General features: G+C 54.3%; 1 protein-coding gene across 3 annotated transcripts in view; it reads left to right on the forward strand.

Annotated features, from left to right (window-relative positions):
• The window catches only part of GAS6 (growth arrest specific 6), a 47,069-nt gene that overhangs the window by 21,255 nt on the left and 2,522 nt on the right, over positions 1-23,292 (forward strand). For all 3 annotated transcript variants that reach the window (XM_036315884.1, XM_036315886.1, XM_036315885.1), the window contains 9 exons: positions 5,625-5,747; positions 6,756-6,878; positions 10,719-10,841; positions 11,632-11,753; positions 13,413-13,531; positions 13,858-14,047; positions 16,068-16,232; positions 17,439-17,607; positions 21,376-21,548. In XM_036315884.1, coding sequence (XP_036171777.1) covers positions 5,625-5,747; positions 6,756-6,878; positions 10,719-10,841; positions 11,632-11,753; positions 13,413-13,531; positions 13,858-14,047; positions 16,068-16,232; positions 17,439-17,607; positions 21,376-21,548 — 1,307 coding nt within the window. The remainder of the gene's footprint in view (positions 1-5,624; positions 5,748-6,755; positions 6,879-10,718; positions 10,842-11,631; positions 11,754-13,412; positions 13,532-13,857; positions 14,048-16,067; positions 16,233-17,438; positions 17,608-21,375; positions 21,549-23,292) is intronic.

Genomic DNA, 23,292 nt, shown 5'->3' on the forward strand with positions numbered 1-23,292 from the left:
GGCTTCCACTTACTTATATCTTCTTACCTTTCTTTCTTCAGTGTCTTATAATTTTCTGAGTATAGGTCTTTTACATCCTTGGTTAAATATATTCCTAGGTATTTTGCCTGTTTTGAAACAATTGTGAATGAGATTGTTTTCCTAGTTTCCTTTTCTGATAGTTCATTATCCTATATAATAAAGAGGTAATATGCAAATTGACCATCATGCCCTCGCACAAGATGACTGCCCATCTGGTCAAAGATGGCTGCCACAAGATGGCTGGCAGGGGGGGGTAATTGTGGGTGATCAGGCCAGCAGGGGAAGGCAGTTGGGGGCAACTGAGCCTACAGGGGAGAGAGGGCAGTTGGGGGGGACCAGGCTGACAGGGGAGGGCAGTTGGGGGCAATTGGGCTGGCAGGGGAGCAGTTAGGCGTTGATCAGGCTGGCAGAGGAGTGGTTAGGGGGTGATCAGGCTGGCAGGCAGAAGCGGTTAGGGGCAATCAGGCAGGCAGGCAGGTGAGCGGTTGGGAGCCAGCAGTCCCAGATTGTGAGAGGGTTGACCTGTGGGATCAGACCTAAACCAACAGTCAGACATCCCCCGAGGGGTCCCAGATTGGAGAGGGTGCAGGCTGGGCTGAGGGACACCCCTCCCCCAATGCATGCATTTCGTGCACCAGGCCTCTAGTTGGTGTATAAACATGCAACAGGTTTCTGGATATTTAATTTGTATCCTACTACTTTATTGAATTCATTTGTCAGTTCTAGTCATTTTTTGGTGGAATCTTTAGGGCTCTCTATATACTGTATCATGTCATCTGCAAAAATGAAAGCTTTACTTCTTCCTTTCCAATTTCAATCCCTTTTTTTCTTCTTCTTCTTGTCTGATTGCTGTGGTTAGGACTTCTACTATGATGTTGAATAAGCGTGGTGAAAGCAGACATTCCTGTCTTGTTACCAATCTTAAGAGAAGCACTTGTAGTGTTTGCCCATTGAGTATGATGTTGGCTGTGGGTTTGTCATATATTGCTTTTATTATGTTGAAGTATGTTCCATCTCTTCCCATTTTTTGAGGGTTTTTACCAAAAATGGGTGCTGGATTTTATCAAATGCTTGGTCTGCATCTATTGATATGATAATTTGCTTTTTATCTTTCATTTTATGTGGTGTATCACTTTTATTGATATACGAATATTGTACCATCCTTGCATCCCCAGAATAAATCCTACTTGATCATGGTATAGGATCTTTTTAATGTATTGCTGGATCTGGTTTGCAAATATTTTGTTGAGGATTTTAGCATATATGTTCAGCAAATTGACCTATAATTTTCTTTCTTGTAGTGTCTTTATTTGGTTTTGGAAATGGGATAATTCTAGTCTTGTAAAATGAGCTTGGGAGTCTTCCTTCTTCTTTTTTTTTTAAAATATATTTTATTGATTTTTTACAGAGAGGAAGGGAGAGAGAGATAGAGAGTTAGAAACATCGATGGGAGAGAAACATCGATCAGCCGCCTCCTGCACATCTCCTACTGGGGATGTGCCCGCAACCCAGGTACAGGCCCTTGACCGGAATCAAACCTGGGACCTTTCAGTCTGCAGGCCGACGCTCTATCCACTGAGCCAAACCGGTTTCGGCAATCTTAATTTTTTATAATAGTTTGAGAAGGATACGTTTTAGTTCTTTGAATGTTTGGTAAAATTCATCTGTGAAGCCATCTGGTCCAGGACTTTTGTTCTGGGGGAGTTTTTTTATTTTTTATTACTGCTTCAATTTCACTAGTTGCAATCTATTCAGATTCTCTGAATCTTCCTGATTCAGTTTTGGAAGATTGGATATTTCTAGGAATTTATTCATTTCTTCCAGATTGTCCAATTTGTTGGCATACAGTTGTTTGTAATATTTTCTTGCAATCCTTTGTATTTCTTTGGCGTCAGTTGTTACTTCTCCTCGTTCGTTTCTGATTTTATTTGGGTTCTGTCTCTTCTTGATGGGTCTGGTTAACCGTTAAAGGTTTGTCAATCTTGTTTATCTTTTCAAAGAAACAGTTCTTGGTTTTATTGGTCTTTTATATTGTTTTTGCTAGATTTTATTTCTGCTCTGATTGTTATTATTTCCTTCCTTCACTGCACATTTTTTGGCGAGGGCAGGGAACCGTAATGCCTTCTACCGGTAAGCAAGTAGAAACTGGGTCCAGCGATCAGAGGAATTTAGTCATGGAGTAGTGGGTCACCCACAGCTGCCTCAGATCCACCCGAGGTCAGCCCTGAGGTCCCACATGCTGCATGGATGCCTTTCCAGGCTGCTGCACTCGCTGTAACAAGAGTTATACTCTGGGGGCAGAAAGGATGGGGAGGGTGAGGTCGAGTCTAGCCCAAGGACTAGAGAGATGAAGGGACATATCTTGGCAGGAAGGGGCTCTGAGGGATTTTCTTCTGGGATGGGTGTTGTGTAGGAATCTCTCAGAAAACTCCACCCCAGTAGAAGTTGGTGTTGGCCTCTCAACCCTGGGGACTGTGTGAGTTGTTTTTTAAGGAGGGTTTAGGCATTTTAGGCAAATTCTAGACAAAGTTAACCAGCTCTTCACGTCAAAGGTACATGTGTGTACCTTTAACTTTAAATCTTTAACCTATATGTCAAGTGGAGACCGATACCACCTCCTTGACCCTTTTCTCCTGTGGGGGCCCATCTGGGCTTTGGATTGAGTGTTGTGGGAGGTGTCAGGTGAACCAGCTGCTCCGCCTGGGCTCAGGTGTTGGCCAGGCCGGTATGTCGCCTACCTCCAGTCTCTGACCCTCCTGCCATCAGAGCCCCTTCCTGTCAGGACGAAGTCAGGAAAGCAGACCTGTCCCTTCAACTCCCTGGGGCTAGACTTGACCTCACAGTCTAGTCCTTTCTGCCCCCAGAGTATAACCCTCTTTACAGCGAGTGCAGCAGCCTGGAAAGGCATCCATGCAGCATGTGGGACCTCAGGGCTGACCTCGGGAGGATCTGAGGCAGCTGTGGGTGACCCAGTGCTCCATGACCAAATTCCTGTGATCGCCGGACCCCGTTCCTACTTGCTTACTGGGAGAGGCATTACAGCTCCCTGCCCAAAACAACTGTGCAGTGCCTCACAAATACGGGGAGGCGTGATCGGTCTACACTTGCAAGTGTTTTGTGTTGGTTGTGACCAAGCATACAAGCCCACTTTGAGGTGTGCCATGGGGAGGTCACAAGAAAAACACGATGAGAGACTTGGGTTCCAGTTTGTAGACAAGGTTATGCAGATTCCCCGAGGATCGGGGTGCACAGACCGCGTGGGCAGCCGAGAACATAAAGCACAGCGACGGGGGCCCACGCCGGGTCCCGCGAGGAACGCAGAGACCACTGCCATCCTGTGCTGGTGGCAGGGGAGCGGGTCTGCCAGGACTCATTGTGGTGACAAGAGCAAGCCCTGCGCTGGGAACGCTGTCCCCAAATTTGGAGTCAGGCTGGAAACATCAGTCATTTTAAGAACGAAGTGATCAACTGTACGTGACACCTGGTGCTTTCAGCTTGGGCCTGTTCCCAGGGGCCAGGCAGTGGAATGCGTGGTGTCTGCAGATCTGGACGGGGTGGGGGCAGAGAGGAAAAGCTGAAGAACCATTGAATCCTAGGTCCCCAGGGGTCAGATGATCCTCTACTCACCTGCCACATTACCTAAGCTGGGCTATTCACTTTGTACATTAAAAAGGTGATAATACCTGATTCACGTGCTGTCGATGGGTGTGTGGCCCTTGGAAACCACACAAGTGACATGGTGTGAATGACAGTGGGTTCTGAGTGTCAGAGAGGGTGTCAGTGTAGCTGGTCTGAGCCGCACCTGGGTGGCATGCCCCTGGTGTCACCTGCCCTGCTGCTGCCTGGTGTGCCACCTGCCTGGGCCTGGGGGTTGTGACAGTCAATTGGCCTGGGTGACCACATCTCCAGGGCTGCTGAGGAAATGTACCCAGCTGCCCTTAACTAAAAACAAAACTGAGAAGCCTATTTTGCTTTCGGTTGTCAATGCAGCTAAAATCCACGCACCGGGGGCACTGACGAGTTTCCGGAGGGCAGTCTGGGTGCCTTGCCCATCTGACTGAATGAGACAGCCTCCGCCCTCAGCTTGGGCTTCAGCCATGAACCCCGTGCTGTTCGAGGCCTGGATAAGAACTGGAGGAGAGAGAAATAGGAAAACAGCAGAGTCACCGGGAGATGTTTGACGTCTATAGACTCATGAGGGAAAGACAGTCAGTAGATTCTGCGAGGAGCAAAGGCGAAAGCAGCTTTAAATGAGGGAAGAGAAAGGGCCTTCCAGGAGCAGACGGTCACGTGGCACTTTCTGTCTGAGCTGGACGGGACATGCTGCCGGAGGCCAGTGTGGACACAGCTTGGGCTGGGCTGAGTCAGGACACACCTGCACTCGAGGAGAGTCACTGGGAAACCTCAATAGGTGAGCAGCGGTGGATGCAGGGCCTGCTGTTCCCAGGACCTGCCTGTGTTCCCCCACCAGCTGTGCCTGGCCAGCTCTGGGCTCCTCCACCTCCAGAAACGGCCCAGCCATCGTGTTGTCTGTAGGCATGAGCCTTCCTCAGGCCAGTGGAGTCCGGCCTCTCCACGGTGTCCTGATTGAGTGCCGATGGCAGAGGAAGGGCCGGAAAGACTTGTCTCTCCTGGCCAGGCCCACCTTGGTGTGGCCAGGGGCCTCGTGGGAGGATTCTTGGAGTTCTGAGTGCAATCATAGCTTCCCCAGGACTCTGATCTCCGCTGCTTGAGCGTGGGAGCGTGTAATCGCCATGCGGACGGGGTAAGTGCCCGGCCGGCCTAGGTCGTGGGAGCTTCAGCCGTGTTCGTGAGAAGCTCCTCCTCGCATGGAGAGCCCTCGGGAGGCAAGCCCGCTGGGACAGTCTCTTAGCCGCGGTCCCTAAAACAGGCGGAAATGATGCTGGTGATTGACATGCTATTATCCCAGGCAGAGGGCTTCCCAAGCAAGTGGGTTGGGCACGTCGGCCTGGGCACTGCCACCCCGGGGCACTGTGGGAGCAGCCAGTGCAGCCTGGGCCTGGGGCAGTCCCCATCCTGGGCAGGCAGATTTCTAGGGGAAATGGGGTGGGGCTCCCACAGAGGCCAAGCCCAGTGGAGAGAATGTTGGCGAAGGTGGATGGGTTCATGGTGTGAGTGGGCAGGGGGCCTGGCCTGAGAGGGTGGAGATGTCCACTAGGGACATCTGCCTGGAGGGCCCTTGGGTCAGCCAGGGCTCTGTTGACCTGCTCCCTGGGAGGTCCGAGCTCATGGGGCCAAGCCAGGCTCACTCCCTCCTCCCTTGCTCCCTGCGGGGCCAAGACCCCAACACCCTGGCCCTGTGTGTGGGTGGCCACTCCCTCCTGGAACCAGCCAGGGGCCTGGCCAGCCTGTTCTGTGACCCTAGTTCTACCCAGAGGTGGGGTTCTATGTGGCCGGCCTGGGCTAGTGGAGAGGACACTGGTGCCCAGGCCCTGCCTCAGAGTGCTCCTGCCAGAGGCCAGTGTGTCCCAGGGTCCAACAAGAGGCAGTGCTCCTGCCCACCATGACTGCTCCAACCCCCCCCCCCCCCCTCAGCTGGCAGGGAGCAGCTCAGGACAGTTTCCTCCTTCCTTTCATCCCAGACCTGCCTGACCAGTGCTCTCCAAACCCCTGCAGTAAGGAGGGGACCCAAGTGTGCCAAGACCTCATGGGCAACTTCTTCTGCCAGTGCAAAGACGGCTGGGCGGGACGGCTCTGTGACAAAGGTAAGGCCACCACAGCCGCCAGATAAGGGATGAGGTGTGGGCATTGGGACCTCCCTGCAGGGCCCCTCCCTCTTTTCCTCTCCCTGCCCCAACCACCCTGCCCCACGTGCGGACACGGCCATGCTCCGTTCTGGCTGAGACAGGAGTGGGAGGCATGGAAGTGCCTACAGGCTGTCCTAGGATCCAGGCCCCACACTGGCTGGCCTCCACTCAGCTCCCAGGCGAAGAGGGAGAAGATGGGTGGGCAGGGCATCCCCGGCCCCTCACGAGAGTCATCCCAGAGTGAGAATGTTGACACAGTGCTGGAGGCCCTGTTTGCCTCTTGGGACAGGGCCGCTGTCCAGCTGGAGAGGCCATCGGTCAGCTCCTGAGAGAGCTGGGGAGGAGCAGAGGGATTCCTCTCCGAGAGCAGGGCTGGAGCACAGGACGGGGCCACCGCAGGCAGTAAGACCCCCGCGCGGGAGCTTAGCGGCTGCCCACTTAGCCTCAGACCCCAGTGATTAAACGAGACGAGAGTAGTTTCTTCTGCCTCGAGTCTGCAGTTTGTACAGTGTCAGCAAAGAAGCTGCAACCCCGCCCTCCCCCCACCCCAGATCTCAGGTGGGCCCTTCACTGTGGTGGAGAGCCGGGCCTTACCTCAGGGCCTCCTGGTGTTTCCTCCTGGGGCCGCTGAGCAGAACTGGAGGCCCTGCGCACAGGTGGTCCGTGAGGGCTCAGCTCAGCCTGTGTGGGGCTTGGCCAGACTGCGTTTGGGCCTTGCGGCTGCCTGGCCATATCCACCCTCGGGCACTTCAGCCTTCTGCCCTCGTCCCACGCACACTCAGATGGCCACAGAGCTGGTACTGGACTGTCACCACCCACAGCACAGGAGAGCTCCCTATGCCCTCCCGCCCGTGGCCTGGGGGTGGGTGCAGTGGAGAGAGATGTGCAGACACTGCCATGTGCTCAAGGCGGATGTGTGTCACCTCCGGGCTCTCCCCAGTCCCTCTGTGTCCTGTGTGTACCCAGATGTCAACGAATGCAGCCAGAAGAACGGGGGGTGCAACCAAATATGCTACAACAAGCCAGGCAGCTTCCACTGCGCCTGCTACAGCGGCTACGAGCTCTCCCGGGACAGCCGGAACTGCCAAGGTAAGGCCTGGGCCCGACCACGGGCTTTCCCGGCCTCTCTCCTCCTCTCCCCCGCCCTCCTCACGGCTCCTCCCCTCTTCCACTTTTGCAGTTGCCAAGTTGCTGAAGTTGGCAGTCACGTTGGCTCCTCTGCAAGAGGCTTTGGCAGTGGCTGCTTCTTTGGTTCTGGAAGGGAGGGCAGGAGGGCGGAGGGTTTCTGCAGAAGGAGCACATGCCTGGGCATGCCGGCATCCTGAGGGAGCTGCCCCTCACCATCTCGGCAGCACCACAGACGGGATGATTCACTGTGTCTATGGAGATCGCTGCCCTGGAGGGAGTGCGGCTGCTGGGCCTCCTTCCAGTGCCATGGAGCCTGCAGGCTTTTCTGTGCAGCTAAGCGCCCAGGACATCGCAGGGGCCGTGGGCAGGGAGCCCCAGTGCCAGGGTATCACTCCCTGCACACACCCCGCTCCCATCCCCAGGGCCCGCTCCCCGCCCAGTGGCCAGCATTCCTCCTAGAAAGGCCCCCCGCTGGCTGAGTAAAGCAGGAAGCAGCTCAGCAGCCCACTCCCCCTTCTGCTTCCAGTCTAGTCTGGGGCTCCCGGAGGCCCAGCACCCTGAGCCGACCCGCGAAGGACACTGCAAACTGTGGCCCATCCCCTCTGCTCCTGCGCAGCCTGTGGTGCCTGGTCAGAGCCACCACGAGCTACACAGCAGCCGCACCCCACTTTTCCTGGGGAGGCTTCTCCCTCTCTCCCCTCTTCCGATCCCAGTGTGCTAGCGTCAGGCACGAGGGCCCAATGCAGGCTTGGCATCACGGGGCGCATCTCTGAATCAGGACCAGGGCAGAGCTCCCGGTTTGGAAAACAGCTTCCACTTTTGTCCACATCAGTGGCCCCCATTCCTGCATCCATATGACAGTTCTCACCTGAGTGCAGAGGGTAAGCCATTGCCCTTCCCATCTGCCTCCTTGACCTATGAGGGCTGCCGGCCAGGCGCCAAGCCCAGCCCCGACTCGGCCATGCACCCTGAAGGCATGTCCTTGTCTCCAAGAGCAACCGAGGGCACTGTGTTGCTGGGCAGAAGCGTTTTACACAGCGCCCAGTGGACCCCCAATCCTGAGGATCTGTCTGCAGACCAGAAGCTCTTGAACTCGAGTTTGCATCTGGTGTACCTGCAGCCACGGGGGTGGGGGTGGGGGGGTCTGGGGCTGCCCACACTCATCGTCAGGTTCCAGGGTGAGGCTCACTACTGGGCTCTTTAGATGCCCCAGGCAGTGACGCTATGCTCTGCAGAGGGAAGCCCTGCTTTAACCTCCTGGAAAGACCCCAAGTGACCACATCTTTAGTTTACTTTCAACCTCCCACCAGGTCTGTGAAGCCTGAGGAGACAGTGGACTGAGAGAACCCCTGCATCCTGTGGCCTTTTCCCCCTAGAGTGTGGGCAGGACAGCTGGGTGGGTCTGCACCTGCCCGAGTCAGGGGGCCGAAAGGCACTCCCCGTACCATGACTGATTAGTAATCAGTGTGATGGCAGGAACCCCGCCTGGTAGCCAGGACTCAGCGTGTGCCTGCAGATACTGGCCCTCACACAGCTCCCTTCTCTTGGCCATTTCTTTTGGGACTTTGGGACACCAGACCTAGGCACAGGGCGCTTTGGGGAATGGGACCATGGAAAATACTGGACTTTTCATCACATCCTCCTTGGATGCTGGGGGGGAGGAAGAGGAGGGGGGGCCCTGAACCCCTGTTTCAAGCACTTTCCCTGGGAAGCATGAGAAAAACGGGCACTGGGTTGGTGAGTTCAGGGCTCAGGACTCTCCACCATCTCTCCTTGGCTGCAAGAAGGGATTGGGCAGCCTCAGGCCATGTGGCTGGGCAGGTGAGTGGGCCGGCCCCTCTCCTAAGGAGAGAAGCAGATGAGGACCCCCTGGGAAGGGGGTTGGCACCTGTGGGCCCCTTGGCCACAACGCACACATTGGGCTCGGGCTTGGGCTTTATGTGCTCAGTGCCAACACCATCCGCCTGCCTGCCCACGTTCAGCTTTCCTGAACGTGGACAGTGGCATCTTCAATGGGCAAAGTGTCAGGAGGACTGAGGAGGAAGGAGGGGAGGGGGTCTAAGGTTATGGAGGCTGCAAGAATGGGGGTCGGGCGTGGCCTGGGCCCCCAGCTCCACCAGCCGCATTGAAGGAGGCTCTGCAGCAACGCAGTTGCTCTGGGAGAAGAAAGTGAGGTGACTGGGGGTCATGATGGACACAGTGGAATTCGGGGTTCCATCTTCTGTTTCTTGTGGGGAAGAGATGGCCCAGTGCTGGGGCTGCTGGGCTGCGGCAAGGACAGACTCCTGCCAGGAGAGAAAGTCCCACTCCAGGCCCTTCCCTGGTGCTGCTCTGACGCTGGTCCCCAAGGGTGTCCCAGGCCAGCAGCTCTGGAACGTGGGAAATGCCGCCTCTCAGGTCCTCCCTGCCACCGGAGTCAGAAGGTTGGGGGTGGGCCACCCAGGTGGAGCAGGGCCTCCAGGGGCTCTGGGGCAGCTAGGGCCTGAGGATCCTGTGCAGGGCATCCTGGAGCGGCCAGCAGGATAGTATCTGCTATGGTCAGAGTTTGCCCGACCAGCCATCCTTGGTGCTGGGTGGCTGCTCCAGCACTGGGTCGGGGCAGCCGCAAGTGTACACGGGGTGCTCACCCAGAAGAGCCGTCTCCTCCCCGCTCCCGGGGGCTCTGCCCGTGTCCCTGGGGCAGCTGGTGCCAGTCTGCACCCACCATGCACTTGCTGAGGGGAAGCCGGGATTCTCAGCTCCCCAATGTGGGGTTGGCCAGCCTGGCTCCGAAATGAAATACAGGTTCAGAAGCATCACCACAGATCCATACTGACACAGGAGAACCGACTGTTTCACACACTTTCTCTTGGGGAACGCGCGCTGTTGGTGTTGGCTCATTCTTACATCTGTGAGCAAGGTCTTACAGCAAGCATGTGGAACTCGCGGGCCGAGGGCTGTGGGCCGCCTGCCTCATTTATTTGGCCCGTGTTAGCCTTTGAGTTTGACATGCTTGTCTGACCGTGTTCATGTTTGAAAGCCTGTGTTTGTCGGTAAACTATCCTTGTAAAGAAATTAGGAATAGTTGGGAAGCTTTGTAATACAGGCCTTTATGTAGCCATAGGAGGAATCACATGTTATTTGAAATAGTCACATTTTCTAGAGCCAACACTTTCTAGATAGTCCTTCTGTTGCTGAAGGGAATGGGTTTTTCACAGCAGGGTTTGGGTTGCCGCAGTGGCAGAGTGGGTGGAAATAGCAGGACAGAGCCTTGGTGATGTGTCATTACTGGGGTTTGATTTCCAAAAGACAGAGCCCAGTGAGGAGCGTGGAGGCCGTCCCTGGTGGTGGAGATGAGTCCAGGGTGCCCCGGGAAAGCAAGGGGCTCCAGGGGTGCAGGGTGGGACTGCAGCTCAAAAGGCCCCCAGGGGGTGCTGTTTTACCTTCCTGTGCTGCAATTATTTGAATTAAACAATTCTGTGCACACCTCTGGCCAAGCAGTGCTCTCTCCAGTGTCTGAAATGGACCTTTTCGGTCGGGACTCTGATCAGAAAGCCCCTCCATCCTCAGTCCCCACTCCTGGGCCTAGAGCTGAAAAGTCCAGTGGATGGAAAGAAGGGGACAGGCAGGAAGTGGGGAGGAGGAAGAAGAAGAGGGCAGGGTCAGGACCAGCAGAACCTGGGATCAGGGTGCTCTCAGGGGCCTGTTGTCAGCCTGCCAGCAGGGCGGCAGTACATTCCTGGCTCACCACGGGTGGCCTAGTCCGGCTGCATCCTCCCTGTCAATCTGGACACAGCCGTGGTCCTCTGGGTTGTTTTGCAGACATAGATGAATGTGCAGATGCGGATGCCTGTGGGGAGGCGCGCTGCAAGAACCTGCCCGGCTCCTACTCCTGCCTGTGCGACGAGGGCTACGCATTCAGTTCCCAGGAGAAGGCCTGCCGAGGTACCCATCTCAGTCGCTGCAGACACACATACATACACATGCATGCACTGCACATATGTAAACATGTGCCCTGTATGTACGCACACCACACATGTGTGCACCACACACATATGCACACACGGGCTTCTTGATGCAGCTGTGCACCTTCTCCAACATGCCACAGACACAGAGATAAACAACACAAGGCCATGTCTGTGCACCGCGGCTCCTGGGGCTTCTCTCCAGCCTCCACTCAACCAGCTGTATTTGGAGTCAGGCCTGTGAGCTCTCACTTCCCTGCTGAGTCCAGCCATGTCCTCGGGGAGCTCAGAGAGATGTTCTCTCTCCCCAGCTTCTTGCCTGGTGCCCTGGCAGCTGCCCAAAACTTGAGGGGAATGATAGGGTGGTCCCGGCCCCTGCACCCTCCTCCAGCTCCCAGATCCACTCTCGAGACCCCCAAACACTCCAGGGACTACTTGTCCATGGCACAAACCTGCCCCAGAACCTTCAAGCCAAGCGTCGTACAGACGAGATTGTTTGCTGACCTGGGAGTGTGTGGTAGGCTTCACTTATCCTAACGTCCTCCCTCACTTCGTACAGTAACTGCTCCCCTAGGAAAGAGCAGGTCGGACGCTGGGGCCGCGGGCCTGGTGCTGAGCGGGAGTTGGGAGGCTGGGGTGGGGCCTCTGGGAGTGGGGGCTTGGAGGTGAGTGCCTCCCAAGTTACAGTGAACACGCCATGGATGTGATCAGAGAGCAAGCATGTGCGATTGCACAAAGTGAGGTGGGGACGTTTCCCTTGTGGCCAACAGATGTGGACGAGTGTACAGAGGGGCGCTGTGAGCAGGCCTGCGTCAACTCCCCAGGGACCTACACCTGCCACTGCAACGGACGCGGGGGCCTCAAGCTGTCCCGGGACATGAACACCTGCGAGGTAGCACCCACCTAAAGCCAGGACGCTCGGCCTTGCCCTCAATTGACTGGGCTGTCCAAGCAGGCTCTTCTTTTCTTTTTTTCTTTTTGTCCTTTAGAAGCTGGTGGAAGGGTTGCTGGGAGAAATGCTTTTGCTGAAAGGCCTAGTGTGCTTGGGGCTACGTGGAGAGATGTGGGGTGGGAGACGTGCTTGTCCCACCCCAGGGGTTTGGTTGTGTCTATGAGATCACTACAGCAGCTCCCTACACCACCATGGACCAGGTGGTGTGGATCTGCAGTGTGCATTGCTGGCACAGATATGATGTATCCTTGCCCCACAGGTTCCCCAGGTGTGCCCTCTGAGCCTCCTGACTCTGAGGTTCCCCAGGTGTGCCCTCTGAGCCTCCTGACTCTGAGGTTCCCCAGGTGTGCCCTCTGAGCCTCCTGACTCTGAGGTTCCCCAGGTGTGCCCTCTGAGCCTCCTGACTCTGAGGTTCCCCAGGTGTGCCCTCTGAGCCTCCTGACTCTGAGGTTCCCCAGGTGTGCCCTCTGAGCCTCCTGACTCTGAGGTTCCCCAGATGTGCCCTCTGAGCCTCCTGACTCAGGTTCCTTGGATGTGCAGTCAATGCCTCCTGATGCTGGCTGGCCCCTGACCACCCCCTCGGGCTCACACCGCAGTGTCCCTCTGGCAGGGAGAAGCTGCACTGTAGAGCAGCCTCCAGTAACCAGAGGAACAACGGGAATAACAAAGCACTCTGACTCATGCAACCTGGTCAAGAGGAGATTCAGGGAAGCTCGAGTCTCCAAATACTGCTCAACTGATGATTTTTTTGAAATCACAATTACCATATCATTATCTATGAGGAATTCCTCAAAAAAATGAAACGCATGCCCAGACAAGTAACACAAAACCTAGAAAATGGTCTGACTAATCAACGAAAGCATACAAACGCTTTCCAGCGACCAGAACACTAATGTTTTCACCATTGCCCCTAGCAGTTCTCAATCTGTGGGTTGCGAACAATGAAAATACACCCTGTATATCAGATATTTACATTATGATTAATAACAGTAGCAAAATTACAGTGATGAAGTAGCAACGAAAATAATTTTATGGTTGGGGGTCACCACAACATGAGGAACTGTATTAAAGGGTCGCTGCATTAGGAAGGTTGAGAACCACTGCATCAGGAGACCAATGTTAGTGGATGGCAGCTATCCAGAAACACCAGCCTCCAAGCCTACATATTTTATTGATTTTACAATATTTTGTAGTTGCTTTTTACGATTCCCTATACTTTGTGTAGGTTTGAAATATTTCATAATTTTAAAAAAACAAGAGGGAAAGGAACATTGGCAGGGAAGGTGACAGTGGCATAGCAGGGAGAAGTGCTCTAGGGGATCCCGCCGGGAGCACAGGAGCCCGAGGCTTCCGGGGAGACTGGGTCCAGCCTCACCTGGGAGCCCCACACGGAAGGTGGGCTCTCACAGAATCTTAAGGGGTTGTAGCAGGAATCGAGCCCTGACGCCAAGCACTACCTGTGTGTGTGCCAGGGCCCTCGCTGGGCGGGGTGAGTGGCAGGACACAGAGGGCTGGGCCTGTGTCCTGGCGGGCCCTTCAGAGCCAGAAGAGGGGCTGAACCAGGGCATGCCCCTGCCTGACTCGCTCCTGTTCCCACAGGACATTCTGCCCTGTGTGCCTTTCAATGTGGCCAAAAGCGTGAAGTCCTTGTACCTGGGCCGCATGTTCAGTGGGACACCAGTGATCAGACTGCGCTTCAAAAGGTTGCAGCCCACGAGGTGAGAGGTGGCTTACCCAGCAGGCCCTGGGAAACAGCTGGCTGATGGCTCCGCTCCCCATGTTCCCAGGGTGACACCTAGAATGGTCCTGGCTGCCCTGGCTATCAGCTTGGCTGGGCACAGACTCAGCCACAGTGTGGATTTCATGCTGGGCTCTGGTCAGCGACAGCAAGACACGTCCCGTAGGCGCTCTGCCCCGGCTGCCTGGGGGGGCTTGGCAGGGATTGCCATGGGACACGGCCTGCTTTCCTGTTTCTCTTGCTGGGGCCAGTCTGGGCTCTCACCGGCCTGCGTCTAACCACTTTGTGTCTCGGTGCCACGCTCAGATTGGTGGCCGAGTTCGACTTCAGGACCTTTGACCCCGAAGGCATCCTCTTCTTTGCTGGAGGCCATCAAGGCAGCAACTGGATCGTCCTGGGCCTGCGGGCCGGGCGGCTGGAGCTGCAGCTCCGCTACCATGGCGTCGGCCGCGTCACCAGCAGCGGGCCCATCATCAACCACGGCATGTGGCAGACGGTGAGCGTAGCCCCACGACCCCTCCTGGGCCAGCCTGGGTCTCCTGGGATGAGGCCCCGGCAGTTACTCATTCTCTCACACACTCAACAGTTGGTGGGTACTGCACCTGGCAGGACAGGCCCTCTGGCCCCCCAAAACTTGAAGTCTGATGGGGCATTGTCTCATCATGTGATCAGAGCATGGCTCCCACCTCAAGAGCCATGACTGTCAGCAGGAGCAATCCCTTCAGGGGGCATGTGTCTGTATCTGGAGACACAGTTTGTGGGTAGGGGGCCCTGGCACTGGGTCAAGGTCAGGGAGGTTGCTAGATACCCTGCAGCACACAGAATGCCCCACTGCAGCGAACCCTCCGGTTCAGACTGTTAATAGTGTTACAGCTGAGAAACCCTGGTCAGGGTCCAGGCACCTGCTCCGCCTCCACGTGGCCGTTCAGGCTCCAGGAGCTCACCTTTCAGCATAAGGCAGGCTAAGATGGACACACTGACACCGTCCCGGGCTCTGGCTTCTGGTGTCTGCCCTGTTACTGCTGAAATCACCCTTGGGTGCCTCTTTATGGAGAAAGTCCTGCTGAGACCTGACCTGGAGGCAGCTGTCCCGCCAGATGTTGGCTTTGGAGCACTCTGCTTTGTCCTGCCTCCCACGCCCGGAGCAAAGCAGCCTGGGATGCCGCAGGCTCCCCCCAACAGTTCAGAGGCTCCATAGTTGGAAGTGGGCCTTGAAGAGTAAACACTTGAACGAGAAATGAGGAAAACGTTCTCTTTCCCTTTACAAGTGGAGATAAAATGGAAAAGTCACCCAGCCTCTGTGAATGAAAACACTTAGATGTTTGCTAATATTTCCATCCTGTCAAGTACTACTTAGTTCCTTCTCTCCTAACCTCTTAAAGTGCAAGTATCTCCAAAGCGGCGACGCTGCAGATAAAACAATAGATCTGGAAGGAAGCCGCCTTCAACACGGGTTGAAGCAGGTGTTCCCTCCATGGCTGTGGGTGTGAGGGGTCCTGGGTGGCTGGAGACGGTGCCCAGGTGAGGAAGTGGGGCCAACATGGCCAGTCGGTCGACAGAGGTACCATCACCCTAAGAAGGAGCTGGTCCTTGAGGAGCAGAGTCAGCTCAGGGACGATTTCTTTCCAATCTGCCCACAGTTTCCAACCAGTCCCTGCCCCCACGGCACCCCACACACAGACACCACGCTCTTTTGACCAAACTCAGACCCAGGTACCTGAATGTTTCTCCACATTAGCCAAAGAGGAAACTTAGATTTCTGGAAGATACACGGTATATAGAGGGAGAGGTTTTAAAATATTTTCTACACAGAAAGTAGAAAAGGATGAAAAGTCATAGAATGAACTCATGTGTTCATTTAGCATCTAGTGGATGCCATGTTCTGAGATAAGTGTTGGAGATTTAGAAATAAAATGTGTTTTCCTGCCTTCAATGGTGCACAGCTAAGAATAAGAAGGACCAAAATGGGGGCACAGTGATGTCAGGGCTGGCCTTAGTGGAGTGGTGACATCAGGGCTGACCCAGTGGGGTGGTGACATCAGAGCTGACCCAGTGGGGTGGTGACATCAGGGCTGGCCCACTGGGGTGGTGACATCAGGGCTGGCCCAGTGACATCAAGGCTGACCCAGTGGGGTGATAACTTCAGAGCTGACCCAGTGGGGTGGTGACATCAGGGCTGTCATGTCAGCCACAGTTCCCACTCCCTGGCTGAGGTTTAGGGAAGTGCTCAGAGACACTGGATGAGATAAATGGCTCCAAATGGGCTCCCTTGTAGGGAGAGGATGGGCGGGAGTGAGGGATGGGTAGCAGTGCTGGGAGGGAGCCCATCAGACCTGAGCCACACCACCGACCACATGGAGGCTGTGTGGGCATACGGAGGCCAGGAGGAGGTGTGGGTAATGGGCTTGTCATCCTGAGGTGGGGTGTCTTGTGGTCCTGGGTGGTGATGAGCGTGGTCCCCCGAGGTCGGTGCCCCTCAGACGGCGCACTCCCACTCTCATAGCTGGTTTCCCCAGGTCTCCATTGAGGAGCTGGAGCAGAGTCTGGTCATCAAGGTGAACAAGGATGCCGTGATGAAGATCGTGGTGGCCGGGGATCTGTTTCAGCAGGTCAGGGGCCTGTACCACCTCAACCTCACTGTGGGAGGCATTCCCTTCAAGGAGAAAGACCTCGTCCAGCCTGTAAGTATGGCACTCGCCCTTGGGGTCGGGGCCTGGGGTCGGGCTGAAGACAAGGGTTACTGTGAGCTGCCCTGTGCTCAGGGTTAACTAGGTTGGGCGAAGGACCGGAGAAAGGTCAAGTTTTCCCAAAAGTGAACAAGCAGCAGGTGCAACGGATAGCATCTATCTCAACCGTCACTTCCTATGAGACTCATGTGAGCTTTCATCTGAGTTGATAACAAAAATGTCAATTTTTCAGTGGAGATAAAAACACAATGAAATTACTCTTTAACGAAAAGAGCAATCCGCTTTTTCGGACAATTCCTAAGAACATTTGGGTTGTTGACCTTGCCAGAATCTTCAAAGGGGAAAAGGCCTAACGGACAGTCAGTACTGGTCAGGTTTAGAGCCCTGCCCTTCCCACCGCTCCCTGCACCACATGCCTTCGCCCCTCATCTGTGCTTCTCCCTCTCCCAGCATGCTGATGTCCGGGGCCAGAGCCTTTGGCACTGTGACGATGGTTTCCACACCAGATATGAGTCATGAGTTGGTGTTCTGCATAGTGGGTGGTATTAGCACTATCTTCCCTCCAGAGGGGAGGGGAGGGATGTCCTGTCCTACCCACGGCTTCCAGAACCAGCCCCATTCCAGGGCTTTCCTCCCACAGTTACCAGTTACATCCCTTATGCCTCCTCATTCTACAGACCAAAGCTGAGGTGCCCTGATTTGCTCAAGACCATCTACAAAGTGGGTGGCCAGGCTGGAATCAGTATTCCCGGCCCTGGGACTTACATCCGTGGGTGCTTTTCGGGTGCCGGGTAGGAAGACCAGACACAACTGTGGTATAAGTGCTGCCTCACCCCACATCCTTTCAGCTAGCGGCCAGTGCTCCCTACTCTGTTTGATAAGTGGGGACACCGATGCAGACAGAGCAGGTGGGGTTCATGACACGATTCGCGTTCTCAGACTGCAGGAAAGGAGGGCCCACCGTGTGTGCCACGCTCAGAGGGGCTCTGCAGTGAGTCGTTTGTCGAGGACAGTGCCCCTCTGTGAAGTAAACGGCCTCCACAAGTAGGGTTTGGCCATCTTGCAGCCGATTTCCACGGGCCTGAGCCAGAGGGTGCCCCGCTCATCTGATGAGGGTGGCACCTGCCATGTGTTCTCTCCTCGTGGTGTCTGGGAGATGGTGGCTGTGAGGAAACCACTTGGATTTCTCTGTCTTTCCAGATAAACCCCCGCCTGGATGGCTGCATGAGGAGCTGGAACTTGATGAACGGCGAAGACACCACCATCCAAGAAACAGTGAAAATGAACACGAAGATGCAGTGCTTCTCTGTGACAGAGAAAGGCTCCTTCTACCCGGGCAGTGGGTTTGCTTTCTACAGCCTCGACTATGGTAAGTCCGGGCTCCTAGGTGGGGAAGCCGATAGATACTAGGCAATGGAAAACCAAGGGACAGCCTCCTACCTGGGATGGCAGTGCCGGGGGCAAGCCAAGCCCACCATGGGCTGTGGGGCCGGAGGCAGGGGACGCAGGCCCCACCTCTCGGGCCTGTTTTGAGTTAGCCCGTGAGGAAGAAATGGCAGCCGGAGAGAAGAGGCCCCCCCCCTGCTGGTGCCGTGGTGGCTGAGTGGGGAGGCTGGGGAGGACGGGAGGGCTCTAAGAGGGCCTTTGCAGAGAGCTCTGAGACAAGCTTGGGTTTGTCCAAGTGGATGGAGAAGCTCCCAGAAGTGTACTTGGCATTGCCATCTCCAGTGACTCACGAGGCACTGAAAGGGGGCAGTATCTGAACATCACAGTGCGGCTGACTCGGGGATTCCAGGGAGCCCAAGTGTTAAAGAAAGAGGAGAACGGGGGGGAGGGGGGGTGTGACTAGAAGCCCGTGGCCCCAGCCCAGACACTGCCCAGAAGGCTGTCACCCCCAAAGGAATTGAGGCTCCCAAGCCAGTGTTGAAAGCAGCCAAGGAGCTTTCCTTTTACACCTGGAGACAGAAGGCACCCTGAAAGGGAGGTGACGCTCTGTGCGATACTGCACAACGGGAAGAAGGCAGGAGACGGGGCAGACAGAGGCAGGCAGGAGTGGCGGGCGGGGCCCTGATGCCATCGGCACACACTGAGCTGTGTGGGGATGGTGGGGATGGTGAGGGGTGGGGCTGAGGTCAGCTGGGAATCCCTCCTTCATTGGTAACTCAGTCACGAGCATCCAGGAAGTGAGGGTGGCTGCAGAGGGTGGGCCCAGAGGCCCTCCTGGCTTCTGTAAAGCAGGGCCCACTTTCTTAAAACAAAACGCAACACAGCTACCTCTTTCCCTTTATTATCAAGTGAGCGACAATTTACAGTAAAAACAAATGATCCTAACATGCTGACAAGTGAGCGTTCCCATAAACATAAACTTTACAGGAAATGAATTCACATCCCAAGTCACGTTATCGATTACCCGATGATAGAAACACTGTTCTGAGGATGTGGCGAGAGTGATTTGGATCACTAAATCCACTGTGGTGGATGGCTAAGCAACTCCGTGGTTTGATTCCATACTCACAAGGTTTTCCCTAATCTTCTCCTTAGATAGGTTTAAAATCAACCTTTGTTTCTCGAGCATACCCCAACTGGAGCCCTCTATTGTCACCGGTGGTGCCTGGGCTCAGAGGCCAGAGTGGCTCTGAGCTTGGGAATGCTAGGAGAGCCATGCATCCTGGTCCAGGAAAATACACACTCACAGAATTGTGGGAGCTCTTCTGGCGGGTTCACTGCCCCCTGGAGCCCGCAGGGCACCCCGTCCAGAGCCTTCTCTGTGTGATGGCTCTTACGGGTGCTTCCTGCGTCTCTCTGGCTCCTGGCCCACATCCTGGTCCAGGCAGGCTCTGTGGGAATTCCTCATGCTCCCTTTTCCACAGTCCACCGCTGCCCAGGGTCCCAGTATCACTGCAACGCCATCTCTCCTGGGGCCATTTCTGGCTTTGCCCTGCCTCTCATTCCCACCTTGCAAGAGTGCCACTGGGGTGCCTCAGCCCCTCCCTGTTCCTAAACCCTGGGCCTTTTATAGTTAAACTTCCACACTCTGTCTTTCACCTGCTCCTCAGCCCAAGGCCAGCAGCATGCTTCCTCCTTCAGACCTCATCTCCACACATCACCTCCAGCACACAGCGGGGCCTCTGAGTTCAAGGAGGGCCCATCCATCTTGGAGGAGGTGAGAATGCTCCTCCCTCCTTAGCAAGACAAGCCATCCTCTCAGGACCCTGTATCACCAGCCCCCTTGTATCTTCACTTTAATGATCAGAGCATTACTGTGTCATTAAAGGTATTTTGGAAAAAAGAGCCATTCACTCCTAATTGTACCTCCTAAGATAATACATACATGATTCCTTTAGTCTTCATCTTTATACATACAAAGCGAGGTACAATGTTTAACATTAAATCCTATAATATAAAATGCTTAATTCTTTTTTCACTTAAATTTTAAACATTTTTCATGGTGTAACAGAGACATCACAGGCATAACCTCCAGTGGCTGCAAATGCTCCCATGACAGTACACGGCCCGGTCTGCTTACCCTCTTTGCTGTGTGGTTTAATCTCTAAGTTCTGTGACAGCAAAGTGCCAACGGTATTCAGAATCTATGCATTTTTAATGAGTGTTGAGCTGTACCCTTAGTGTCCACTTTATAACAGAAGGACTCATTGGAAAATCAGGTTCCGTACTCTTTCTTTCACTTGGCAGTAGTTCAGAGTCCATGTGGACTTGCTAGGTCTCGAGGTTCGAGAAGCCGGTGCCCGAGGACAGTTCCCAAGGAGGGCTGAGGCACTGGTGCCCTCAACAGCTCCAACAACCAGCCGTGGGCCCAAACCCCATCACGGGAAACTCACACACCAGAGAACTCTTCTCACTTCCCTCACAACTAAAGGGAAAACTTGGCAACAGAGGAAAATTGTGTGTGTATAAAATCTATAATTATTTTTATAGTTATTTTTAAATTCTGTGTATATTCGATTCAATGGACAGTTACTGAGAACGGACCATAGTGGACCCCACTTAGGGACGGGACCCACAGGTAATTCGAGGAGCTCACAGTCCAGTGGGGAGGAGACAGAAACAGCGTCACGATTCACCCTCGGTTCACCTGAGCTCGAGCGTGTGCAGCATTGCTTCAGTGTCATTCCGCCTGAACACGCTCCTCCATCAGGATTTTCAAGTTCCTGTGAGATAGAAACACTGAAAAACCATGAGGGCAGAGGCTTTCTCTTGCTTCTTCTTGAGCAGGTGATTCAAACATAAGGAGGAAACATGGGGTGGTATTTGCCCTCCAAGAACCACAATCCAGCCCGTCCCACCAAAATGTGGTTTTTGGAACTGTTTGTGTAAGATATAGACATATTATATACATACTAGAGGCCTGATGCACAAAGTTCATGCAAGGGGCTTGGCCCTCGCAGCCCCGGCCTCGTCCGGAAGGTCGTCCAGAAGGTCATTTGACTGTCCAGTCTAATTAGCATATTACGCTTTTATTAGTATAGATTTCCTTTAGATGCGTCATGTGTGGTATATCATATCACTTCTATATGACATATGATGCATCTAAATAAAAATCCCTCCACTGAGGCACTGGAATAGTAAAAAAGCTGCAACTCAGAATACACAATTGCATATGGTCTGTTGGGATGATGCCCGTGGCAGCTCATATTTGCATTGCAGTTTGAACTCTCCAAAGTGCAGCCAACCTTGTAGAACTGCCTGAAAGCCACAGCTGAGATGCAGTGGGACTGGGGCTGTGCCTCCAACACGTTCTGGGGAAGAGGCGAGTCCTGCAGGAAAGACCGTGAGGGAGCCCAGGGCCCACATAGCACGCCTGCCTGTCCAGTCTGTGGTCATTCTCAGGGGTGTTCGGGAGACCAGGGCACTGGCATGGCCAGGAAGGAAGCAGCTGCCCTCAGTGGCCCCAGTGCCTTTTGAATGAATCAAGTGCCCAAGTTCTCCTGTCACTTTGCAGCTGAGGGCTGTTGGCTCAGACAGTGACGGCTTCTTAAGAGCCCAGCACTGAGCTCTTGGTCGGCTCCCCACCTGCTCCTGCAGCGCCAGGCAGGGCTGGGGCTGCCGCGGGTGCTCTCTGCTCACTCCCATCTCTCCCGCGTCTGTATGGCCTCTTGATGCGCCGCCTTCATTGCAGCACGAACATCGCCGGATGTTGGGACGGAAACAACCTGGGAAATAGAGGTCGTGGCTCGGATCCGCCCCGCCACCGACACGGGGGTGCTGTTCGCGCTGGTGGGTGACAACCACACTGTCACCCTCTCCGTGGCCCTGGTCGACTACCACTCCACCAAGAAGCTCAAAAAGCAGGTACCACTCCCCATCTGCCCCCAGGTTGGAGGGGCTGCCCCAGCGTCCAGCAAGCAACCCTTGGGGCTATCCACCCTCAAGGCCCCAGCGCCCTTCCTGGGGTCAGGTCACCCATCCCCTGTCCCTGGAAGTTCTGTCCCACCCTCACACGTCTCTCACCAGAGTCTAACCAGCCACACTTGGCTTGGGGACACTTGACATAGATCCCCTGACACAATGTCCATCTAACCTGCATGGCCTGGGGAGGCCAGGGGCCTTCGAGGCAGTTGTGTGATGGGACGACCTTCCTGCCTATACAGCTGGCCAGCTCTGAGGTTTAGAACTATTTGAATTAGTTGCTCACATTTAAATCGGGTGATTTCACTAAAAAATTCAGATTTCCAGTCTCTCTTGAAAAGTCAGATGTGCAAACCCTCTGAGAACATTGTTCTCTGGAAGCCACCAACACAGAACAGCAAGGGCAGGCGGCAAACATAAACATCTCAGCAGGCAGCCGGGCCCTACAGCCTGGAGGGCTCATGCTGCAGAACACGCCTCTGACAACACGGCCAGAAACACACTCTATACCAGTGATGGCGAACCTATGACACGCGTGTCAGAGGTGACACACGAACTCATTTTTTTGGTTGATTTTTCTTTGTTAAATGGCATTTAAATATATAAAATAAATATCAAAAATATAAGTCTTTGTTTTACTATGGTTGCAGATATCAAAAAATTTCTATATGTGACACGGCACCAGAGTTAAGTTAGGGTTTTTCAAAATGCTGACACGCCGAGCTCAAAAGGTTCGCCATCACTGGTATAGAGGGTGTTCCTGACCCATGGTATATGATGGCGAACCATTTGAGCTCGGCGTGTCAGCATTTTGAAAAACCCTAACTTAACTCTGTACCGTGTCACATATAGAAATATTTTGATATTTGCAACCATAGTAAAACAAAGACTTATATTTTTGATATTTATTTTATATATTTAAATGCAATTTAACAAAGAAAAATCAACCAAAAAAATGAGTTCGCGTGACACCTCTGACACACGTGTGTCATAGGTTCACCATCACTGCTCTATACCATGGGTCAGGAACACACTATAACAGAGCTCTGAGTACAGCTGCCCCTCCACACAGCCTGTCCTGTCCACTTCAACACAGACCCCACCACTGTCCCCCGATGCTAGGCCAACTATCTCTGGTCTTGGGGCTGACTGTTTTCTTAGAGAACAGCTGAGGCCCTGGAAGTACGTTTTATTCCCTCGGATCTGTCCAAAGCAGGGAACGTTGCTGACACTCAGGGGTGCGGGTTTAAGTCAGCCTGTCCTCAAAGGCAGTCAGGCTCTTCTGCTGACCAGGACTAGGCACTGACAGGTTCAGTTTACGCCCAGACGCCCTCACCACCACCATGGTGCAGGTGCACGTTCACAGCAGTTCCCGGTGTTTGCAATAAACAGCTGTGGTCACCACCCAGGCGGGGTGGCGAGGGCAAGACTGCCTGTGCTATCGAGGGTTTCTTCTGTCAGAGTGTGTGTCTGACCCATGTTATAGAGTGTGTATCTGTTCTGTGTTATAGAGTGTGTGTCTGACCCGTGTCATAGAGTGTGTTTCTGACCCACATCATAGAGTGTGTTTCTGACCCGTGTTATAGCGTGTGTTTCTGACCCGAATCATAGAGTGTGTTTCCGTTCTGTGTTATAGAGTGTGTTTCTGACCCGAATCATAGAGTGTGTTTCCGTTCTGTGTTATAGA

The sequence above is a fragment of the Myotis myotis genome, unplaced genomic scaffold (genome assembly GCF_014108235.1).
Source record: "Myotis myotis isolate mMyoMyo1 unplaced genomic scaffold, mMyoMyo1.p scaffold_m19_p_63, whole genome shotgun sequence".
In the NCBI taxonomy this organism is placed as follows: domain Eukaryota; kingdom Metazoa; phylum Chordata; class Mammalia; order Chiroptera; family Vespertilionidae; genus Myotis; species Myotis myotis.